General features: G+C 45.2%; 1 protein-coding gene across 2 annotated transcripts in view; it reads right to left on the bottom strand.

Moving 5' to 3' along the window:
* LOC119957320 (serine/threonine-protein phosphatase 2A 55 kDa regulatory subunit B alpha isoform) overlaps positions 1–25,158 on the bottom strand; it is an 88,672-nt gene that overhangs the window by 13,244 nt on the left and 50,270 nt on the right. For both annotated transcript variants that reach the window (XM_038785203.1, XM_038785202.1), the window contains 6 exons: positions 24,812–24,977; positions 9,937–10,049; positions 8,378–8,555; positions 6,682–6,846; positions 4,624–4,793; positions 1,505–1,596 (listed from right to left, as the gene is read on the bottom strand). In XM_038785203.1, coding sequence (XP_038641131.1) covers positions 1,505–1,596; positions 4,624–4,793; positions 6,682–6,846; positions 8,378–8,555; positions 9,937–10,049; positions 24,812–24,977 — 884 coding nt within the window. The remainder of the gene's footprint in view (positions 1–1,504; positions 1,597–4,623; positions 4,794–6,681; positions 6,847–8,377; positions 8,556–9,936; positions 10,050–24,811; positions 24,978–25,158) is intronic.

Genomic DNA, 25,158 nt, shown 5'->3' on the forward strand with positions numbered 1-25,158 from the left:
CGGCAGCACAGTGGTTAGCACTGCTGCTTCACAGCTCCAGGGTCCCAGGTTCGATTCACTGCTTGGGTCACTGTCTGTGTGGCGTCTGCTTGTTCTCCCCATGCATGGGTTTCCTCCAGGCGCTCCAGTTTCCTCCCACAGTCCCAAAGGACTGTGGGAAGGACACTTGTAAGGTGAACTGGACATTCTGAATTCTCCCTCGGTGTACCTGAACAGGCAGCAGAATGTGGCGACTAGGGGCTTTTCACAGTAACTTCATTTCAGTGTTAATGTAAGCCTATTTGTGATACCAATAAAGATTATTATTATGATTAGGAGGCTCCACAAATATCCCGTCTCAGTGATGGGAAAAGAGAAGGCGCTTAGTATTTTCAGCCATCTTCAGCCAGAAATGCCAACTGACTGATCCATCTTGGCCTCCTCAGAGGTCATCAGCATCACAGATGTCCAGCCAATTTGATTCACTCTGTGTGACATGAAGAAACGGCTGAAGGTACTGGATACTGCAAAGGCTATGGGTCCTGACAATGTTGCAACAATAGTACTGAGGGCCAGTACTCCAGAACTAGCCACTCCCATAGCCAAGCTGTTCCAGTACAGCTGCAACATAGACATCTACCCAACCTTGTGGCAAATTGCCCCGCGACAACCCATCCGCAAACAGCAGGACAATTCCAACCCAGCCATTTACCGCCCTATCATTTCACTCTTGATCATCAGCAAAGTAATTACAAGTATTGACAATACTATCAAGTTGCACTTACTGAGCAATAACCTGCTTACTGGTGCTCAGTTTGGGTTCCACCAGGGCCATTCAGTTCCTGATATCACTCGAGCCTTGGTCCAAACATAGACCACAGAGGTGAACTCCAGAGATGGGATGAGAGTGACTGTCCAACATCAAGGCAGCATTTGACTCAATGCGGGATCAAGGACCTTCGCAAAATTGAAGTCAGTGGGGATTGGGGAAACTCTCCGTTGGGCTGGAGTATAATGGGGGACACGTTTGTAGAGCACTAAGTTCCATTCAGCCAAGCTGGCTGATCAGCAGATCTGCCAAGCTCAACTAAATAAAAGCAAATTACTGTGGATGCTGGAATGTGAAACAAAAACAGAAAATACTGGACAATCTCACAGCATGTCTGACAGCATCTGTGGAGAGAAAAGGGAGCGAACATTCGAGTCTGGATTACTCTTTGTCAAAGCTCAGGTGCTGGTTTACAAAATCTACAAAGGAGCCAGGAGTTGGCGTCAACTTTCCACTGTCAGACGTGCCATCCAGGAGAGGAAAATACTGACAAGTTACCACTGCAAGTCCAAGCCCAAAAGTGCATTGTTTAAAACTGGTGCCGAGCACGAGTTCAAACTGTGCCCATAACACATGCATATAGAAATCATCTGTTCTGTGATCATCTATAGAGGCCACACAGGAGGGGCAGCATAAGACAGGACCAAAAAGCAAAATGAACAATTCTATATGGCATTGTAGAAGAATCAGCTGTACCTATCACAACCATTCCAACAACATTCGAACTTGTCAAAAATACAGTCGTTTTCATATAGCGAGCACAGTTTGCTTCGGAGGTATTCGTGCACCTGCAAGAACAAAGAGCCAATCAGCACCAACACAGACACATTGTATTGAGTGAACAGCAAAATGGAATATTATAGAAAGGTACAACAAGGGAACAATTATTTCTCTAAATATCTGAACTGACATTTAAACTCTCAAACACGACTATGGTTTAAGAAATATGACACAATCAAGCGTTAAATCTAGAAACATCAGCTGGATGAGCGAGTGGGAGGTATTAACAGAAACAAAATGACAGTTCTTTGCTCAAGTGTTTTCTCCATTTCTTCTATTGTAACTCTTGGTTGCCTGTCACTCAAAAGCAGCTGAACAATTTTGTTCCTCAGATTATTTTTATTTTTTTTTTTTAAATTTAGACCACCCAATTCTTTTTTTCCCCAATTAAGGGGCACTTTAGTGTTGGCCAATCCACCTCCCCTGCACACCTTTGGGTTGTGAGGCTGGGACCCACGGAGAATGTGCAACTCCACACAGGCAGTGACCCGGGGCCAGGATCAAACCCTGGTCCTCAGTGGCGTGAGGCGGCAGTGCTAACCACTGCCCCACCGTGCCATCCTTGATCTCAGATGAGAGCTGGATACTGTTCTCTACTCGTCAGAATCGAATTAAACTTCCAAATTAACCATTTCAATTTGGGCATTGCCTGTAACCGTCAACGGCCCTCTCCAAAGAAGTAGATTAAAGTTTCTTCTTCTTCACTAAATTCATGCACTGTTGGAGTATCATGTGGAACTGGGGATAGGCAATCAATGCTTGCTTTGCTTGTGATGCCCATCCTTTCAGTGTAATACAATGTTTTCCATTACGTTAGCTCAAACAGAAGTCTTTGAGAAAACACTTGGAGAAAAGCACAAAAGAACAACCATGTGAGCTGCAGCACAGTCACACGAATCAGCAAGCAAAAGGTGCAACTGATGCACCAAACTTTTCCATGAAGTCAAAACAAAAATTCAGTGTTGGTGTCAGCTCAAACCCAAGTTATATTTGATGAGACCTGCAAAGGCTCCAGCAACTCAATGTGACTGCAGGACCCAATCAGGATTTTCCTGTGCAGCTACATTTCTGTCAGTTTATCCGTACACTTCCTCCATGCGCCAGATAAGTTAACATGCATCAAAGGATAAACTTAGTTCAGTTGGTGTCATTTTCATCTGGGCCAAAAGTCTTTTTGTCCTTGCATCAATCCAAGAAGAATCAGCAAAGTGTTTAGACGGTGTTAGAGACCATTGTTTGGATTTTGCTTTGTTTCCATTTCTTTTTTTTTTGGTTCAGGGATCATTAATTGAGATATTAATCTTTAAATCAAGTGGAGAAAATCATGTCAAGAGGGCTAGAATACAAGACCGGGGATGTACCTCTGAGGCTGTATACGGCTCTGGTCAGACCCCATTTGGAGTATTGTGAGCAGTTTGGGGCCCCGTATCAAGGAAGGATATGGTCCAGAGAAGATTCACAAGAATGATCTCTGGAATGAAGGCCTTGTGATATGAGGAACTGTTGAGGACTCTGGGTCTGTACTCGGAGTTTAGAAGGATGAGGGGGGGGGAATCTTATAGAAACTTACAGGATACTGCGAGGCCTGGTTCGAGTGGACGTGGCGAGGATGTTTCCACTTGTAGGAAAAACTAGAACCAGAGGACACAATCTCAGACTAAAGGGACGATCCTTTAAAACAGAGATGAGGAGGAATTTCTTCAGCCAGAACACACCACACGCACACACTTAAATTTCACCTGTGGGCCTGCAGTTCACTGCACACAAGCCCAGGGTGACATGACAGAGGACACATCAATGCAATATTGGGGGAAGGCTGCCATGTCACAATGTACTTTACCATGCAAAGTTGCCTTATTCTGTTCCAAAGCTAGCATCCAAAAAGGATAAGTACAATCATCCACACCCACGTGTGAGCGACACACAGCTGACCAACCAAATTTAATTCACACCATCAAATGTACCTTGCAAAATACAAGTTACCACGAGTTCCTTTTTGAAGCAGATGTTAATATGAATAACTCAGCAGTTTAAATGAAAAGGGTGTTGACATACCAGACACACAATGAGGAACTGCTATACTCTCATTTTAGTTACTTTAACAGTTTGGACCAGTTTTCTGGAAACAGGTTTGCACTGCTAACTTCCCTGAATATGTCATTCATTGGCAATTTTGTTCGATATGTATACACAAGACAGAAATATGTCATGCTGCTTCAACAGGTGCCTTTCTTCTGATGCATTAGTAAGACTGTGCAAACAGAGCTATGCTCATCTGCACGGTGCCTGAACTGGAAATGTTCGGCACAGTCACAAAGGGAATGGTATGCAATGTCCTTCACCTTGTGACTGCAAAATAAAAGACAGACTTGCACTTTTCATGACCACTGGACATCTCAATGCAAGTTTTTTTTAAAAAACTTTTTGAAATCACGGTTTTAATGTGGAGAAAACAGCAGCCAGGGTGCACTCTGCAAACTCCCATAAACAGAACTGATAATGAGCAGTTCATCTATTCTTTTGTGATGTTGATTAAGGGAGAAATATTGGCCAGCACATAAGGGCCAACTCCCCTGCTCTTGTTCAAAATAGTGTCATCCATCCGAGCAGGCAGCTGAGACCAGGGTTGACCATCTCATGGTCTGCCTGCCCGAGCAGGCAGCTGAGACCAGGGTTGACCATCTCATGGTCTGCCTGCCCGAGCAGGCAGCTGAGACCAGGGTTGACCATCTCATGGTCTGCCTGCCCGAGCAGGCAGCTGAGACCAGGGTTGACCATCTCATGGTCTGCCTGCCCGAGCAGGCAGCTGAGACCAGGGTTGACCATCTCATCTGCAGGACGACCTTCCAAAATCACAGCACTCCCTCACTGTAAGCTTTGATTTTTTTCCACTCAGGTGGAACTTGAACCTGGAACCTTGTGGTTCAGAGACGCGTGCTATCAACTGAGCTGCAGCTGACAAATCACACGGTAGTAAGCAACATCACAAGCGCTCAGGAATAACGCACAGCACAAAATGGCAGAAGTCTGTGTACCTGGTATGTCTCCACGGGTCTGCTTTCCATATTCAAGTCCCAGATTTTGACAGATAGGTAATCTCGTGTCATCATGTAGCGACCACTGTGACTGAATTTGACATCTGATATTGAAGAAATTATTTCTGAGAAAAAGGACCTGTTACTGGGGTCTTCAGGTTCTTCAAACACTAGGAAGGAAATAAAAAGTTGGGACAGTAAACACCCTGACAATTAGTCGCCTTCATTCTTGTTATGGTTCCAGTTGTCCATGCCAAACTTCCTGTTATCCTAATTGTTCAATATGTTCAACACAACATTTAAGTGTTTCCCAGATCCGAACCACTTACAACAAGTTTTGCTTCAAATCAACTTCTGCCAGTCACCTTAAAGTTTGTCGTCCGGTTTTCTATCCCTCCTGCCAATTATATTCAAGTCATACTCGTCTGCTTCAGCTAGAAGGCATACAGTAATGGCAGTACATGTTTGACCAAACAGATGACAGTTGAAACAGTCTTCCTTTGATAATATACCGAAGGCTCAGAGCCACAGAATGGTCTACGATTACTTACACACATTCCTTTCATGGTAAGCTGCAATAGTCCTGCAAATAAATCGCCATGTTAATGTCACCTGTGAAATGATTTTGGTGCTCTCCCTCAGTTTCTGAATAGAAATATTGCAAATTAACACATGATGCCAATCGACAGAATTAATTGGTAGATCAGGCGGTGCCGAATTTTGACAGCCATGTCACCATTCTCATATGCGACAAGCCTCACAGCTGCTGCAAGTTTATCAATTTGCTTTTCACAAGTGAACCACAAAATCATGAGTGATCTGAACAGAATAAATACAGGGAAACTTTTGCATCAGGAGGGATGTCAAGAACCCGAGGACAAGCTTTAAGGTGACTGGCAGAAGATGATTTGAGAAAAACCTTGTTGCAACTGATTAACATGTGGCAAGACACTGACAGTACAACAGAGGCAGATTTAATCATGGTTTATATAGGGGAATAGGATAAGTATCTGAGGACTGACAAATTGCAGTGCTCTGGGACAAAGGCAGGTACGTGGGACCAGCAGAGTAGCTCTTGTACATGGTCAACACAGGTGCAACTATCCAAATTTCCTGCAACCATTCTATGATTGTATGACTCTTCCACCAAGTAACCTTTCTCTACAGCGCATCATTTGTACGACGAGGGCAGGCTTAGAATTCTCTGAGGAGCAATAAGTAAAATCAGTGTACGCTACCCAGAAGGAAGATGAGATGGGGGCGCAAGTGTCCAATTGGAGAGAAGAGAGTTTCAGGAGTTTTCTTTTAAATCAGAGAGTTGGCAAGGCGGAGGTAATTAGAGGGAATAAAGCACAAGTATAGCTTGCCATGATTGCATGGTGGAGGTTGAAGAAACACGGGATATAATGCTCCAGCAATCTTAAATCAGTCTGTTCAGTGCAGGAATTAAACCTGGGACTCTCCACATTGCTATGCCCCAGCAGCACATGGAACACACTCAGCCATCAGAAAAGCCTGAAGTAATATTCTCAAACGTATATTACCCTACACGTCTAGGCAAATATAACTTGTTGCCCCAGCTGTTGTCTGCAAACAGGAGGAGGAGGCTGCTTTAATAGTCATGGCGACCAAAGAATTCTGGTTTGCAACCGATAATAATGTAATATTTGTCACAAGTAGGCTTACATTAACACTGCAATGGAATGACTGTGAAAAGCCCCGGGTCGCCACATTCCGGCGCCTGTTCGGGTACACTAAGGGAGAATTCAGAATGTCCAAATTACCCGACAGCACGTCTTTTGGGACTTGTGGGAGGAAACCAGAGCACTCGGAAGAAACCCACACATTCATGTGGAGAACGTGCAGACTCTGCACAGACAGTGACCCAAGCCGGGTATCGAACCTAGGACCCTGGCGCTGTGAAGCCATAGTGCTAATCATTGTGCTACCGTGTCGCTATGGTGCTGCTGGTTTCTGATTTAAGTACATGATTTTGATCTGTGCGAATGCAGCATTTATTAAAAATACATTTCATTGAAGTCTGAACAGTACACTTACATTTGGCATGTTTGTCACATAGGGCAGCTGCTCGCATGTCACACAGTCGAATGGTTCCCTTGCTGCTGCTGTATACAAATGTGTTGCATTGATTAGGGTGGAACTCTGCTGCTGTAATCACTTCAGTCAGCTCCTCCATGTTAGCAGGCTTGATATCTACAATATCTGAGACACAGGCCATCAAGGACAATACTTGGATTATCAAACAGATAAAAATGTCATCCTGGTTTGGTTAGAGGATGTGAAAGACGCATCTTGGAGAAGTGTGAAATTAGGAATTCATCAACATTATTACCCCCGAGACAATCAACCATGTCCCAGCCACCTTCTCACACCACTCAATCCCTTTCCATTCATCTCTTGTCACACAGGCTTCTGTCCCAGCAACACCCATCACAAAGAAATTGTAAGCGAAAAGGATGGATGCTTGAGTTTGTCAAATCATTACACGCAGTTTTCAATTGGCTTTTGTGATGCTGGATCTCATTTTTCTCAAATTAGCACATGAAGGAAATGGGATAGACTCTTGTCAGCTGGTTGCAACTTAATTCCTTGATATGTTGAATGGATGATCAACTCTTATCCTAGCACAATTAATAAAATGGCCTCCCAGCTGAACTCTGAAACTGCCACAGCCCTAATTTCACAAAATCCTGACTCACTGCATGGCTGCCTATCCCGTCACGCAACTTGCATTATCATACTCCCGCATATCCCTCAAAGCTCACCCTCCAAGTTCACACCCAGAAATGCTTCATTCCACAAAAAAATCAAATCGACTGGCACTGTGCATTGACTTAATAGTTTTGCAACTGCCTGTTGAAGCTTGGTCAGGCAGGCAGCTTTCTACAACAGGGAGTGAGAGTGTTCACGCATGACTCATGTGAACTGCCTCAAGCAGCTGTCAGACTTGACAAAGCTGATCTGCCAGAGTGGAGGAGATGGGAAGAGTCTAAATTGGTGCTAAGTCAAATATAACAGCTCGGCTTGTCAGATTAACGATTTGTAGATTGTGACCATGGGGGAAAAGCGAGAAAGAGCAAACAGATAGAGACCAAGCTTTTTCAGGTGTGCACCAGGAAATAGCTTTGACAGAATCATACAGACTCAAAACGTGAGCTCCCTTCTCTCTCCACAGATGCTGTCAGACCTGATGTTATTATCCAGTATGTTCTGTTTTTGAAACATCGGACAGGTTTTATCCCGAGGGATAATTTTATCATTCTTCTTCTCAAGATGCTAATTCCTATTGGGATCAAATTCCATTCAGTGTAGATCCATTGACTCTCCAAATGGCTGCCAATCATATTCAAATCACATGAATGCCATCAAGGTGTTCTCACCTCAATGAACAGAGCCAATATCCATAGACGACATCCATTCACAGGGATGCCTGGACAGACAAAAGGAGCCAGGTTTCTGGCTAATTTCCCACTGCTTGACTGAGAGCACCGAGGCCAAATTGTAATACTGCACAGCCATCTTGGCTGATATCACCTATCTCGAGCTCAATTCACAGTTTGCACTAATACAATCATGTCTGTATGGTTCAGCCACAAATTGCCTGTACCAACTTAATGAAAAAAAGATGCATAACAATCCATTGTACAGAAGAGCACTTTGGCTAGATACTTATGCTGCCAAAATAAACATTTGTGGTTCAGAAAGGGATTCAAGTGCACTTTGGTAAGGATACTAAAACTTCTGTCTGTGATTTCTAAATGCCACAGGTTAATCCTAAGATCATCCGCTGATAAGTAAGTTTCATAGTCACTATTGACTGAAATAGAGTTTATATGATATGTGTGCGCATTAGCAAATATTCTTCGAGGGCTTGCTTCAACCATTAAATCCATTGGTTTGAATACTGGAACCTGAGAATGAGAAACAAAACGTTAAACCAGGAACAAACAGAGCAGAGCATGGCAGACCACTTCAAAGAAGCTCTTCTGAAGGTTTTGCATGCAATGGGAGAAGCAGCAGGGCAGACAACACAAGGTTTTCTTCAACTTCCTTCTCAAAGTTAATGTTAGCTTTACAAAAGAAAACAAGCACTTGTCAGTCCAAAAAAAAAACTTTATTTTTACATTGTGAAGAACTTTTAAAACAAAAAAAGTGCCCTGTGTTTGGTGAATTAATGATGATAAGTTTTTAATGTCAAAAGGAGAAGGAAGTGACAAACTTTATGTCTGCAGAGAATTCCTGGAGCGTGAAATGTTTGGACACAGCAGTGAAGGTAGGGTTTGTTCTATCTTTTCACAGCCAAGTGGCTAAACAGAGAAAACTACATGCCAATCAGGAGACTGCAGGAGTAAGGTATTGGCTTTCGACTGCATGAGCCAAGAGTTGGCACACATACAATGACATGAAAGCAGTGTTTTGTAATGTAAACTATACAGATAAGATGCTAGTAAATCAATGAATACAGAAAAAATACAATACAGAAATCTTGCGGCAATATTCACAAACACCAGATACAGACAACAGAAAATGCAGGCTACAGGGTAAACCAGCTGATGTCCAAGAAGCCAGCTGCCGTTGCGTTCATGCTTTTGTTACCTTGATCCCAATGCAGTTCTGGCCAACCTAACTTCTTCCATCTTGTGCAAAATTGACTTTATTGCTGTCTTACCTTACTCCTGGTTCAGCACTGCCTCTACTTCAAAATTTGCATCCTCGCTTTCAAGTTTCCCCATGGCCTCACCCCTTCCCTCATCTGTAACCTCCTCCAGCCTGACTCCCCCTTTGCTTCTCCAAGTCAAGCTCTTGAGCCATCAATGATTTTAATCATTCCAACCATCTCAGTTTTGCCTTCAGCTACAAAGGACCTAAAAATTCTGGAATCCCCTTGCTGAACCTCTCAATCTCGCTTTGCTCCTCTGAGCCACTGCTAAAAACCTACCACTTTGACAGAGTTTGGAGTAATTAATCTGAACATCTGTTATAGTTCAATGACATATTTTGTCTGTGAGCAAACCTGCATGGGCTGTTTCATCTCATTCAAGACACTAGATACATTTCATTTCTAGGTGTTCTATCTGCAGTGAGGGCTGGGGCCTGTTTAATTGAACATGGGACACAACTTGCCCTGTGTTTGGATTCTGGGGCTCTGCATAAACAGTGTAAAAGTACCCCAGAATTTTACCGACAAAAGCAATTCTTTACTCTATTTCACACATCACAATCACCAGGGAGAAATGCATTGAAACATGGTAAATTTTGATGAACTGAGAACAGTTGGTACTGCATGCTCACCTTAAGTGTAGTGACTGTGGCAGGGTCCCTGTATCTACCATCCTCCTCTTTCAAGTTATAACCTTCTGGTCGTTTGTCTCTTTCACTGATTTTCCACAACTTTATTGTTTTATCTGGCAAACAAAGCAGAATTTGATCACATATCAAGTCGCACAAGGCCCCTCTTGGACCAGAGTGCTTTAATTCTACTTTGAACAAAATTAAAGGGTGACATTTTAACAAGATTTTATTTGCAAAAGGCAGCCAGTTCAGGAAACTTCACAAGCAAAGTTACTATCTGAAGCATGAAATGATACTGAATTGAAACACTGATATTCATTATGTTCAAAATAGGTTTCAAAGGTTGTTCATGAACACGATTTTCATATCAGTTATTGCCTTAAAAAGAGAAGGAATGCTGAATTTTCTCAAACATGAAATAATTTTATTTAATAATTGGGCAGCACGATCGCACTGTAGTTAGCACAGTTGCTTCACAGCTCCAGGGTCCCAGGGTTGATTCCCGGCTTGGGTCACTGTCGGTGTCTGCGTGGGTTTCCTCCAGGTGCTCCGGTTTCCTCCCACAGTCCAACGATGTGCAGGTTAGGTGGATTGGCCATGCTAAATTGCCCGTAGTGTCCAAAAAAGGTTAGGTGGGGTTACGGGGATAGGGTGGGGGTGTGGGGATAGTGGAGGTGTGGGCTTAGGTGGGGTGCTCTTTCCAGGGGCTGGTGCAGACTCAATGGGCCGAATGGCCTCCTTCTGCACTGTAAATTGTATGATTCTATGATTCATTGTATCACAACTAACACTGCAATCAATGCTACGTTATCACAAACCAAATTTATTCAATATGGAAATTATACAAATTGACTCAAAATACACACGATTCCGATCCGGACAGCAGACTCTCTTCTTCACTTTCTTCTTTTGTTCATAAATGCAGCACTGCAGCAGAGCAGCATCCCCATTCAATCCCCTAGCATTTGACAAAGGCCTGGCAGGATTAACTGTACTCTCAATATGGAGTAAAAATATGGTTTAAATCGACTTGGAGATTTAACGTCTCCCAAAATCCTCCCTTTTTTTTTCCTTCTTTCAGTGTCAACATTGCTCGGAGGGGAAACTTTTATTGTCCAGAGCCAATTGCTCTTGAAATGGTGGTGGTGGAGCTGTCTTTTTGACCACAACTGAGTGGATTGAGAGGACTTTCAGTTAGCAGTTTGGAGTCACATATTGGCCAATCCAGGGAAGGATGGCAGGCTTTGTTCTCGAAAAGGACATTAGAGAACCAATATGGGTTGCATTGCCATTAGTTGTTCACTGTTAAGCTCCGCCTTCAACACCATAATGCCAGCCAAGCTCGTATCAAAGCTCCAAAACGTTGGACTTGACTCCAAACTCTGCAACTGGATCTTCGACTTTCTGACCCATGGACCACAATCAGCAAGGATAAACAACATCTCCTCCACGAGTCCTCAGTACTGGGGCCCCGCAAGGCTGCGTACTTAACCCCTTACTGTACTCCCGATACACACACAACTGCATGGCAAAATTTGGTTCCACTTCATCAACAAGTTTGCTAACGACACGACCATAGTGGGTCGCATCTCGAACAACGACGAGTCAGAATACAGGAGGGATATAGAGAAGTTAGAGTGGTGGTGTAACAACAACAATCTGTCCCTCAGTGTCAGCAAAACTGAAGAGCTGGTCATTGACTTCAGGAAGCAAAGTACTGTACACACCCCTGTCAGCATCAACGGGGCCGAGGTGGAGATGGTTAGCAGTTTCAAATTCCAAGGTGTGCAGATCACCAAAAATCTGTCCTGATTCGCCTATACCTCCTCAGAAAACTAAGGAAATTCAGCACGTCCACATTGACTCTTACCAATTTTTACAGGTGCACCATAGAAAGCATCCTATCTGGTTGCATCACTGCCTGGTATGGTAACTGCTCAGCCCAAGACCAGAAGAAACTACAGAGAGCCGTGAACACCGCCCAGTCCATCACATGAACCCGCCTCCCATCCATTCACTCTGTCTGCACCTCCCGCTGCCTGGGGAAAGCGGGCAGCATAATCAAAGACCCCTCCAACCCAGTTTATGCTTTCTTCCAACTTCTTCCATCGGGCAGGAGATACAAAAGTCTGCGAACACATACTGACGTATTCAAAAACAGCTTCTTCCCCACTGTTACCAGAGTCCTGAATTGCCCTCTTACGGACTGAACTGATCTCTTCACACATCTTCACTACCGAGTCGCACTGAACTTCTGTATGCTTCACCCAATGCCTGTGTCTATGTATTTAAATTGTGTAATTTATGTTTGCCCTATTACGAATTTTCTTTTCATGTACGGAATGATCCACCTGAGCTGCATGCAGAACAATACTTTTTTGATTTGATTTATTGTCACTATTAGTATACAGTGAAAAGTATTGTTTCTTGCATGCTGTACAAACAATGCATACCGTACATAGGGAAGGAAGGAGAGACTGCAGAATATGTTACAGTTATAGCAAGGTGTAGAGAAAAGATCAACTTAATACGAGGTAGATCCATTCAAAACTCTGATGGCAGTAGGGAAGCTGTTCTTGAGTCGGTTGGTCCGTGACCTCAAACTTTGCTGTCTTTTTCCTGACGGAAGGAGGTGTCCGGGGTGCGTGGGGTCCTTAATTATGCTGGCTGCCTTTCTGAGGCAGCGGGAATTATAGATAGAGTCAATGGATGGGAGGCTGGTTTGTGTGATGGATTGAGCTACATTCACGACCTTTTGTAGTTTCCTGCGGTCTTGGGCAGAGCAGGCTCCATACCAAGCTGTGATACAACCAGAAAGAATGCTTTCTGTGGTGCATCTGTAAAAGTTGATGAGAGTCGTAGCTGACATGCCAAATTTCCTTACTCTTCTGAGAAAGTAGTGTCGTTGGTGGGCTCTCTCAACTATAGTGTCGTCATGGGGGGGACCAGGACAGGCTGTTCGTTATCTGTACACGTAAAAACCTGAAGCTCGCGACCCTTTCTACTTCGTTCCCATTGATGTAGACAGGGGCATGTTCTCCACTGTGCCACCTGAAGTCGATGACAATCTCTTTTGTTGACATTGAGGGAGAGATTATTGTCATCGCACCAGTTCGCCAGATTCTCCATCTCATTCCTGTACTCTTTGTCTCGTCATTATTTGAAATCTGACCCACTACGGTGGTCTCATCAGCAAATTTGAAATCGAGTTAGAGGGGAATTTGGCCACACAGTCAGAGGTGTATAAGGAGTATAGTAGGGGGCTGAGGACACAGCCTTGTGGGGACCGGTGTTGAGGGATGATCGTGGAGGAGGTGTTGTTGCCTATCTTTACTGATTGTGGCCTGTGGGTTAGAAAGTTCAGATCCAGTCGCAGAGGGAGGAGCTGAGGCCAAGGCGTTGGAGATGGGTTTCGTAGGAATGATGGTATTGAAGCATGTGTGGGCAGCACGGTAGCACAGTGGGTAGCACAATTGCTTCACAGCTCCAGGGTCCCAGGTTCGATTCCCAGCTTGGGTCACTGGCTGTGCGGAGTCTGCACGTTCTCCCAGTGTTTGCGTGGGTTTCCTCCGGGTGCTCCGGTTTCCTCCCCACAGTCCAAAGATGTGCAGGTTAGGTGGATTGGCCGTGCTAAATTGCCCTTCGTGTCCAAAATTCTCCTTAGTGTTGGGTGGGGTTACTGAGTTATGGGGATAGGGTGGAGGTGTGGGCTTGGGTTGGGTGCTCTTTCCAAGAGCCGGTGCAGACTCGATGGGCCGAATGGCCTCCTTCTGCACTGTAAATTCTATGAAATCTATGAAGGCTGAGTTGTAGTCAATAAATAGGAGTCTGACATAGGTGTCTTTGTTATCTCGGTGTTCCAGGGTGGAATACTTTTCATTGTACCCCGGTAGATGTGACCATAAACAAATCCAAATACAATTATTTTCAAATGCTATACTAATGTTTAACAAGCCTGGCAGCCAATGTGCCCATTCCAAGATGACACAGACAGCAGTGAGGGGGGACGAACTTGATCCAACACACAGGGAGACCGATTAAGACTAAAGACCATCTTTATGATTCCTGAAGTTAATCATCAATTCGCAGAAAACCAACTCCCAAATCACAGCCAATACTTCCAAGGACATAATATAACGATCGGAGGTTCAACAATATTTTATGAAACCAATGCTCAGCTCCTTTATTCCCCTATATGTCAGTTTAATGACACAACAATCACAATGTTTCAGCAAAATTTACAATTGGTCATGGCCCACATCTAGTTAATTCATTTCACCGAAGTAGGAGATACAAAGCATGGGCACATAAAAAGCTTGCTTCTTGGCGATACAGCAGTGCCAGAATGGAACATCTCTGCTGGCCACCACCTGATTCCTGTCACTCCTCCACAATCAGATGAGCAGGAAAGGCAGATTATCAATGCTCCAAAAATACATAACATAATAATCTTCACTGGCACAAGTAGGCTTACATAACAATGCAATGAAGTACTGTGAAAAGCCCCCAGTCGTCACATTCCGGCGCCTGTTCGGATTGCACTGAGGGAGAATTCAGAATGTCCAATTCACCGAACAAGCACCTATTCGGGACTTGTGGGAGGAACTGGAGCACCCGGAGGAAACCCACACAGACACGGGGAGAAGTGCAGACTCCACACAGACAGTGACCCAAGCCGGGAATCGAACCTGGGACCCTGGCACTGTGAAGCAACAGTGCTAACCATTGTGCTGCCATGCCGACCCATTACACGCTTCATGTCAAAACAAGGCTGCCATTAACTCAAGCAACTGACTGACTCGCAACAAGGAAAACGCCTGGGAAACTGATGTAAATCACAAAACCAGAGCATATTTTCCATAAATATCTATAATTGCTGTGACAACTAATTTTCACCATGGGCAGATGTTTTTAACTTATCCAACATTTCAACAATTTGCAATAAGTGCACATTTCTGACACCTTTAAAGCTGAGTTTATAAATACTCCTATGATCTGTAGCAGAATTTGGGAGAAATATCTTTCATTAAGCTGGGCCCACATCCTTAATGAATGTCGATGCCAGGATACTGGCGAAGGTGCTGGAGGCAAAGTTGGAGTAGCGCCTCCCAAGAGTAATAGAAGATCAGACAGGGTTTGTCAAGTGAAGGCAGCTGTTCTCGAATGTTAGACGGTTGCTGAAGGTGATCATGACGCCAACCGAGGGAAAGGAGACGGAAATGGTGGTGGCGCTGGATGTGTAGAGGGCATTCGGGTAGGGTGGGGGTATTTGATGGCGGCCCGAGAGAGATTTGGGATTAGGCCAAGCTTTGCGGTGTGGGTACAGCTGCCCTATAGGGAACCAATGGAGAGTGTTCGCACAAATACCATGAGTTTGGGTACTTTGCTCTGCATCGGGGTACTCAGCAGGGGTGTATTATGTCCCCCCGGCTATTTGCATTGGCAATAGAGCCACTGATCATTGCTCGAAAGACCTTTGTGGCTGCGCAAGGGGCGAGAGACATCCCTGTACAACTTATTGGTGTATATTCAGAGCCGAGTACGGTGGGTGAGGTGCATTCTGGGACAGAAAGCAAATTGAGGAGTCAGATGGATTTTTAATGGATTGAAGGGTTCTGGAGAAGGGACAGGATCAGCCATGATTGAATAGTGAAGCAGACTTGATGGGCCAAATAGCTCAATTCTGCTCCTATATCTTATGTAACAGCCAGCTTGCACCCAGCAAGATACAGAAAACAGCACACAATAGCACACTATCTGTTTTCAGTTCATGTTGTTGAAGAATAAATGTTTACCACCAAAGGTTCTATGTCCCTGCATTTTTCTGAACAGAGCCATGGGATCTTCAATGAGTGTGCAGAGTATGCTTTACTTGAATCTCTCATTTGCAAGACCTCTGAAAGGGAAAAAACTGCTTCACTGAGGAAGGTAATCAACAACGCCAAAATGTCAACTCTGTTTCTCTCCACAGATGCTGCCCGACTTGCTGGGCATTTCCAGCGGTTACTGTTTTTATTTCAGATTTCCAATATTTTGCTTCATAGAATCCCTGCAGTGCAGGAGGCCATTCAGCCCATTGAGTCTGCATTGACCCTCTGATGGAGCACCCTACCTTGGCCCACTAGACCGCCCTACCCTGTAACCCTGCACATTGATCACGGCCAATCCACCTGACCATCTTTGGACTATAGGAGAAAACCTGAGCAACCGCAGGAAACCCACGCACACACGGGCCGAACATGCAAACTCCACATAGATAGTTACCCAAGGCTGGAATTGAACCCGGATCCCTGGCGTTGAGAGGCAGCAGTGCTAACCACTTGTTCAGTACAGTAGTCCCCCGTTATAACGCGGGTGTTGGGGTCCAAGGCAGCCACCCGCGTTGCATCCGAGCCGCGGATATCCACGATGGGGGTTTTAAATTTATTTTTAAATCTATGCATGCGCTTCCCATTGTGAGTCTACGGGGGGCGGAGGGGGGAGAGGTCAGACCCCCGTAGACTCACAATGGGAAGCGCATGCATAGATTTTTAAATAAATTTAAAACCCCCATCGTGGATCTAATTAAAACAAGCTCTCTGATTGCCACAGAATGAGGCTGGGAGTTATTCCAGAGGGAAACCCACAGAAACTTACCAGGAACTCTGGTGGGTTTCACCAAACTGGAAGAAAGGATTGACTTTCAAAAATATGTTCTGACCGCCACCGGTTTAAAGAACCTGTCTGCTGTGCAGGGTTGAGGCAGCTGTAGCTCTGCACTATCCACTTCCGGACGCTGTGTGAGCTGCTCCTCTCTCACTGAATCTCCCTCCAATCAGCCGGCAGTGTCAACTTCAGCGGCCGGCTCACTTTGATCCAGAGTGGGAAGCTGACAGTTGGGGGTCCATAAGCCCCCCCCCCCCCCCCCCCACCCCCCCGCCGTATATCGCGAACCGCGGTATTGCGGAGCGCGGTATAACGGGGGACTACTGTAATGCACTGGTGTTTCAGCCAAGGTTTCATTAAATGCACATAATTCTGACTCAGATTCAAGAGTGCTGTCACCAGTTCAAGTCAGAAACCAAAACATAAAGCTGAAATCGGAAGTAATTATCTCCACACAACTGCAAATACACAGAACCTCAGGACTCTCCTTTCACAATGATAAGAGCTATACACACCCACACAAAATATATTGAAGAGATATTCATCTGAAGCTCAGCATGGCAATTTAAACCAGTCCCTCACCCCCATCCTAACTAAGTAGCACTGCTATATGATAAACAATGGTAAGGATACCCGCAATAACAATTTCCATAAACTACAATCATTTAAGAAACCAAGAAACTCCTGAAAAGGAATAATATAAATAATTATTCAGAAACGCTAAGAACTCGAATTTGAGAGACAGCCAGTGAAAAAGCTAGCTTTGCCACAGGTACTGTGGGTTCTCAATTGCAGGGAACTCAGAATTTCAAAATGACCATGAAAATCCACGAAGTACAATGAATTGTAATTAAGTACCTGTTCATGGTAGAAACCAATGCTTTTGCATTATTCCCTCATATTCACTTCTAGTGGTGGCCATGGAGGAGTCAGTTGCACATTTGATAGCTCCCGCCTGTGACGGGCTCCCCCCCCGTGTTTTCCCTGGATTTTATGGGGTAAATCGGTGAAGAGTGAGACCGTGAGGAGAAATTCCCCTCCAGTGTGTGGAGAACTGGACTAGAAATGGCCATGTGAGAAGACAAAATCCTGCAAGGAATGAGTGTAGAGCTGGCAATACAGGAAAGCATGGCGGAGAGCAAGAGCCGCGGAAAACGGCACAGTGGTCGACGGAGCAGCTGGTGAAGGTTTTTGAAGATTACTTCCCGATCAAGGCTTCGGTTGAGACCTACGCAGGTGGTGCAGAATCAAGAGACCCACGGGCGAGCGATCCAGGAGGTGGAGAAAAAGGTGTCCCGAGCACGAGGAATATATAATCATGCTGGAGACCAAGGTGCAGATGATGGACGACTGCCAGAGAAGAATGCAGGAGAAGCTGGAGGACCTGGAGAACAGGTCCAGGAGGCAGAATCTGAGAATCGTCGGCCTCCCTGAAGGCAGTGAGGGATTGGATGTGAGGGCCTATGTGACGATTATGCTGGAGAGGTTGATGGGGGCTGAGGCGTTCCTTCGGACCCTGGAAGTGGATAGAACGCACAGAGCCCTCGCGAAGAAGCCCTGAGCAAATGAGCCGCCGAGGGCGATGGTGGTACGTTTACACCGTTTCCTGGACAAGGAACACGTTCCGTGGTGGGCCAAGAAAGAACGGAGCAGCAAGTGGGAGAATTGTGAGCTGCGCATTTATCAGGACCTGGGCGCGGATTTGGCCAAGAGGCGAGCTAGGTTTAATCGGGCAAAAACGGCCCTCTTTAAGAAGGGAGTGAAATTCGGGATGTTGTACCCAGCCCGTCTGTGGGTCACACGAGGAACGGGAGTTCTATTTTGAAACACCGGACGATGTAAGGACTTTTATCAACGAAATAAGACTGGAGGTGAACTAAAAAAGCTGCCCTACAGAGTGCTGCCGTACCTTCCCACGTTACACCCACTGACAGAATGGCCGCTGGAACGATGTAACAATTTCACAGTGAAAGGCATCAGATTTGAAAATCACCTTACGGTATGTGACCTCCCCCTCCCCCTCCCCCTCCCCCCCCCCCCCCCCCCCCAACCCTCTCCCCTCCCCACCCTCTCCCCTCCCTCCCCTCCCTCCCCCCCACACCCTCCCAACCCCCCCCAACCCTCTCCCCTCCCCACCCTCTCCCCTCCCTCCCCTCCCTCCCCCCCACACCCTCCCAACCCCCCCCCCCCTCCTCCCCCCAAAACCTCCCGAGTGTCGGGGAACAGAGGACCTATTTTCCTTGGGAGGAAATGTGCTTCCTACTGATTATCACTGGCAGGTGAATCTTAAATCCACACAAAAGAGTAACCTGTCTCTCCTCTCCTCCACCAAGGACAAATTCAAGGTGGCAGTAGGAGTCTTACCTTACAACCATTAAAGAAATGGGAAAGAACCAGTTTCATTCCACCCCTCCTGATCGGTCAGAGCAACCTTAACTAAAAAATGATTTAGAAACTTGTACCGTGCACTGATAGAAGTCTGATCTGATGCTGGAGGACCCGGCCAACTATTTTGCAATGCTGACCAGTTTGTATTGGGGCCTGAATGGTGGTTGCTTGAGGCAGTTCAATTGCATTTTATGCTTGCGAGTGATAGAGTGCCACTCACTGTTCAGCTTGTACTCCAACATCGCCTGTGATGTGTTGTGGCATTCAGTGCACTGCAGTGCCTTCATAACTCATCTCAGAACAACGCGATCCTGCTCATGTTGTCATATAATTGATCTTCTTAAGCAATTTACGTGGGCTGGCGTTGAGTTGCGTCTGAGATGGCATCGGGGGCCGAACTGCAATTCCCGAGGCCAGAGCAAAATCTTAAAATGGATTTGTGGAAAACCTTCTCTGCTGTTTCCAGAAAAATGTAAGAATGTTATGAAAGAGCGACTGGGCAGACATCCAGGTGGCCCCACAACTGGGACAGCCGTGAGTTGAGTGCTTTGCACCAAGGAAAAAGATGCTGGCAACGTCACAGTGAAAGAGGGTGGGGAAGGGTGGAGTAGTTGGGATACCGACTGCGCTTAAGAACTGATAACGGCGGGGAGGTATTCGAAAGACAGTAAAAGTTGGTAAGTCACCAGGGTGCAATGCTGAGGGACGTTTCCCCAAGTGGGAGAGACTAGAACAATGGCTGCAGCTTATAAATAAGGGGCCTCCCATTTCAGATGGAAGCAAGGAGAAAATCTCTCTCTCCGAGAGTTGAGTGTCTTTGAGATTCTGTTGCCCAGAGAGCAGTGGAGGCTGAGCCATTGAGTATTTTTAAGACTGAGGTAAATCGACAAGGGAGTCAAAGGATTGGGCTGCAGGCTGAATGTGGATTTGAGGCCACATCAGACCACCTATCTTATCTTGCGAGGCGATCGATAATATACATTGGACAGCTCAACTAATATACGTGTTCCCACGGCTCTCAGGCTAACTGACCAAGCCCAACGGCCAGAACAGCTCCTAAACTCCTCATAGGCTTAGGTTCGCGCACTTACGTGTCCCCACAGACTCTAGGCCTGTCACATGGGCAGCACGGTAGCAGAGTGATTCGCACAATTGCTTCACAGCTCCAGGGTCCATTCTCGGCTTGGGTCACTGTCTGTGCAGAGTCTCCAGGAGTTCTTCCCGTGTGCATGGGTTTCCTCTGGGTGTTCAGTTTCCTCCCATAGTCCAAAGATGTGCAGGTTAGGTGGACTGGCCATGCTAAATTGCCCTTAATGCTGGGTTGGGTTATGGGAATAGGGTAGAGGCGTGGGCTTTCGGTATGGTACTCTTTCCAAGAGCTGGTGCAGATTTGATGGGCCGAATGGCCTCCTTCTGCACTGTAAATTCTATGAATTCGATGAAAAGACACAAGCCAAGAGAGTACCATAGTGGCGATTTGTTAGGCTGCGCTGTATAATTAGTGTTATGTGCAATAAGAGGCTGTTTTGATACTGCAAATTAACTTTGTCTTACAGGGCGCTGGTTAAAGGTGGGGGGGGGCTGTTTTTGTACTGTTTTTTCTGGTGTTTTTTTACTGGGGAATGTGATGCTTTGCAAATGTTTGTCTAAGTGGGGGGAGAGGGGAAGAGAACAACGGGGAGACAGACTGCTTGGTGCCTTGGGTCAGCTGACTCACGGAAGCACAATGGGGGTCCAGCAGTTGTTAAGCTGGAGCTTGAAATGGGTGGGTTGGGTTTCTAGTGCAGTTGCGGAGGGGGTGGGGAGGGGGTTGCTTTGCTGACGGGGAGGACCTGTTACTAGGGGACAAATGGGAGGTCAGGGACAGCGAATGTCGGGGGGGGGGGCTCGAGAAGGCCGGAGGCGCGAGCTGCAGGCTGGCCTAAAAAGGGAGGGTTGAATGAGCCAGTCAAGAGGGCTTGCGTGTTTGCGCATTTGAGGGAGCTGAAGGCAGACATGGCAATGTTACAAGAGACACACCAAAAGCTTAGAGGTCGGAGTAGGTTGAGAAAGGGGTGAGTTGGCGAAGTATTCCACTCATTGCTGGACTCAAAGACCAGGGGAGGTAGCAATCTTGATCGATAAACAAGTGGCATTCGACGCAGGGAAAATCGTGTCAGACAAGGGGGGTAGATACATAATGGTGAGTGGGAAGCTGGAGGGGCTGCGCGTGGTACTCATGAACATATATGCTCCAAATTGGGACGATGTGGAATTTATGTGGCAGGTGCTAGGTAAGATCCCAGATTTAAGAGTCATATAACTTGATTATGGGAGGAGATTTTAACACAGTCATTGATCCGGAATTAGACCAGTCAAAATCCAAGACAGGGAGGATGCCTTGACAGTCAGAGAGATGTAGGTGTACAGGTCCACAGGTCACTGAAAGGGGCAAAACAGGTGGAGAAGGTAGTCATGACGGCATGCTTGCCTTCATTAACCAGGGCATAGAGTATAAAAATTGGCTTGTCATCTTGGCAAGCATTGGCAGCTGTATAGAACCTTAGTGAGGCCACACTTGGAGTATAGTGTTCAATTCTGGTCGCCGCACTACCAGAAGGATGTGGAGGCTTTAGAGAGGGCGCAGAAGAGATTTACCAGGATGTTGCCTGGTATGGAGGGCATTAGCTATGAGGAGAGGTTGAATAAACTCGGTTTGTTCTCACTGGAACGACAGAGGTTGAGGGGCGACCTGATAGAAGTCTACAAAATTATGAGGGGCAGAGACAGAGTGGATAGTCAGAGGCTTTTTCCCAGGGTAGAGGAGTCAATTATTCGGGGGCATAAGTTTAAGATGCGAGGGGCAAAATTTAGAGGAGATGTATGAGGCTAGTTTTTTTTTTAACACAGAGGGTGGTGGGTGCCTGGAACTGTCAGAGGTGGTGGTGGAAGCAGTGTGGATCATGCCATTTAAGGGGCATCTTGACAAATAGGTGAAGAGTTTGGGAATAGAGCGATACGGACCCAGGAAGTGCAGAAGTTTTTAGTTTAAACGGGCAGCATGGTCAGCACAGGCTTGGAGGGCCGAACGGCCTGTTCCTGTGCTGTACTTTTCTTTGTTCTTTGTTCAGCAGGCGAAAGAGGCTGACGTCTTGGCCTTTGCGTCCCTGGTAGCCCAGAGATGGATCTTATTAATGTGGAGGGACTCGAAGCAGCTCCCCCCCTCCCCCCCCTCCCCGACTTTCTCGGGGAAAATTAAAATGGCAGCAGATGCAGTTTTCCAAGGGAGTGGGGGCCAGATTGTTGTTTTATGATTGGGGTGTGAAGATTGGGATGGGGTGGAAATGTTTATTATATTGTTATTATTATAAAAACTTGCAAATACCCTGATAAAAAAATTTCAAAAATAATTATTCCCTCATACTTTCAGACCTTACAGTACAACTAAGCGAGCATGTCTGCGACTGGGCTCTCATCTGCACTAAAGGCAAGATACCCACCAAAAGCAGCTAATCAGAGAGCTTTAACAACACATTGGGTGCCACAGTTCAGTGATATCCACTGATTGGCCCCCCATTAGGTTGGAGATCAGATGAACGTCATTGTGATTAGCATACCATATTTCATTAGGCAATGTAGCACAAGCTTTCCGTTCATTGTTTCTTTTATTGGGGCGTAAAACAAATCATTGACTGGAAATGGTAACTCTATTCCTTGCTCCTTGACTACTTAAAGAGTATCTCGAGTATTTGTTTTGATTGTAAGTGGCATTAGGGAAATCAGATACACCCAATTTGAGAATTGAGTTAAGATGCAGAAAACAGGGTGACAAAAGCAGTAAGGAAGAAAGAAAATAGCACACAAATGTTTGCAGTTTATCTCTGTTCTCAACAGCACCGTGGTGGTTCCTGCAGCAAATAGACAGTAGTGCTTCAAGTAGGCTCACCACGGCATCTTCTCAAGAGCAACAAATTATGGCCAGTGAGACTCACATCTCTCATGAGTTTTTTAAAAATCTGCAGTTTGTTCCATGTAGAGGATGTCTTTTCCACATAAGAATCTCCAATATCTGTTACTTCAGGACACCTTTCAGAAGCAGCCAGAGTCTTGGCAAATAAGTTAATTATTTTCTGAGAATTTTTTGTCCCATTCGAGCCTTTTGTATTTTCCTTGAGCGCAGTTTTATTTCAGAAATGTTGCCCGAGTATCTTAAGGAAGTTAGAAATTTATGCTTACATTCGCGTTGCCCATCTAAGACATGGAATTATAAACATGGTCAGAGAAATTAAAAATTATAAATAAATTTAGAGTAACCAATTATTTTTTTCTAATTAAGGGGCAATTTAACATGGTCAATACAGCTAGCCTGCACATCTTTGGGCTGTGTGGGTCATCCAGGGGAGGGATCAAATCCGGGTCCTCAGCTTTGTAGGAAGAAGTGCTAACCCCCCCCCCCCCCACTTGAGACATTTTAGCCCAAAAATTACAATGAGCTTTTCCATGATTCACAAATATCCCGGTATCTAATCCCACACATCATCCGACAGAAGTTTGGAATTCTCAGGATTGAGATTGAATTTACAAAAAAAGAAAAAAAAAAATTGTCAAAAGCACAAGATGGCAAGACTTCCAAGTTTCTGCCCTCACTGGTTGCCAATTCACAAGAAGCACATGAAACAAATAGAAAATATGTGCTCACTGCATCATACACAGCAAAATGGAAAATCCCCCAAACAATTAGTGAAGGAGGCCTACAGTTAAGTAACATCATACATAAAAGGTTGATCAGACCTGGTATATTGCTCAATGAAGTGAAACTTCAAAGTAAAACTCATCAAAACAGAACAAAATTATTCCACAAATCATTTGGCAGATCACTGTGACAAGTGCATTAATGGTACCAAAATGGAGTTTGGTTTGCTCATATTAGCTGGGCTCTTGGGGTCTCTGGGTCAAGTGAAGAAACAACATTTTTTTCAAGCAATGATACAAAATACAAAGAGGCTACAAACTTCAAAAAGGTGCAGATCGCACTAGCCAGGGACAGTCTCCATGCTTAACCAGCTAATCAACGCTGGCTGAGATTACATCACAGACATTAAAAGAAATGGTCAAGTGAATAAAATACCAGAGGAATGCTCTCACCTGGAAGAAGACATGACCAAATGTCATGTTTTGGCACACATGAAGGTAGATAACAGGAGGTTTTTTTTTTAATTTTTCAAATTTAAAACAGTCATCCAAATGCATTTGATTCCATCTTGACTACTGACCCCAGTTGAGAAAAAAAAAACTACAAACTTAGTTATTCTTCTACCATATCTTTCAATTGCCAAGTTGACAACCATCTCATTAAGAAATACTTAAGTTGCCCAATGACACTACACTGGCTTTCCCATAAAACAGGTCCGAGGTTTGAGCCGTTTTTACTGGGGCTATAACAATCCAATGGCAACATAAATACTGAGGTGTGGAAAAAGCTATCCAGCAATTGCGTCAAGTTGACATGAGAAAGTGCAGGTACACAGATTTCATTGGGGGAAACAGCAGACATTAATAGCCTGAATTTTGAAGGCTCCAACATGGTGAATGGCCACTGGGCTGAGATAAAATAGAACAACCAGAAGCTGGGACCTAGTACCCCAGGCTGCACAGCAGGAGGAGAACAATCTGTAGACAGTCGGAGCACCTCAAATCTGCTTCTTATGCTTCTGCAAGCAGAATGAGGGGGCAATTTTGGGTGAATGGAAGCTGAAGGGAGCGTGAGCTGTGGTTAGACAATAAGTCACTTTGGACAAGGTCACTTGGACAGGGCAACACTCTCCTCACAAAAGGCTGGAACACTGAGAAGCAATTAACTTACCATTTGTCGAGAGCAAGAACTGTGCAGCATTTTGTTGGGGTAACCATCTAATTTTATTGATCTTTTCTTCAATTTCTAAACTTTTCAAGTAGTCAAATTCAGGTTCGTGGCTTTGAAAAGTACTGTAAACATTGTATTCACCTCGGCAATGAGGCTGACTTTTGTTCTGAAAGAAATAACACAGTAAATTACAACACCAAGTACCATTCAAAGTAACCAGGATGAGTAAACTGCAGATGGTAACTGGTTCTGAAAAGATTTTCTCTGGATTGAATGTGGATTTTGTTTCCTTGCTTTTTTCACGTTCTTCTGCTGAATGAAGTTATGGATATTCACAGCCACTGTGA

Source organism: Scyliorhinus canicula, chromosome 26 (assembly GCF_902713615.1).
Source record: "Scyliorhinus canicula chromosome 26, sScyCan1.1, whole genome shotgun sequence".
Taxonomy (NCBI): domain Eukaryota; kingdom Metazoa; phylum Chordata; class Chondrichthyes; order Carcharhiniformes; family Scyliorhinidae; genus Scyliorhinus; species Scyliorhinus canicula.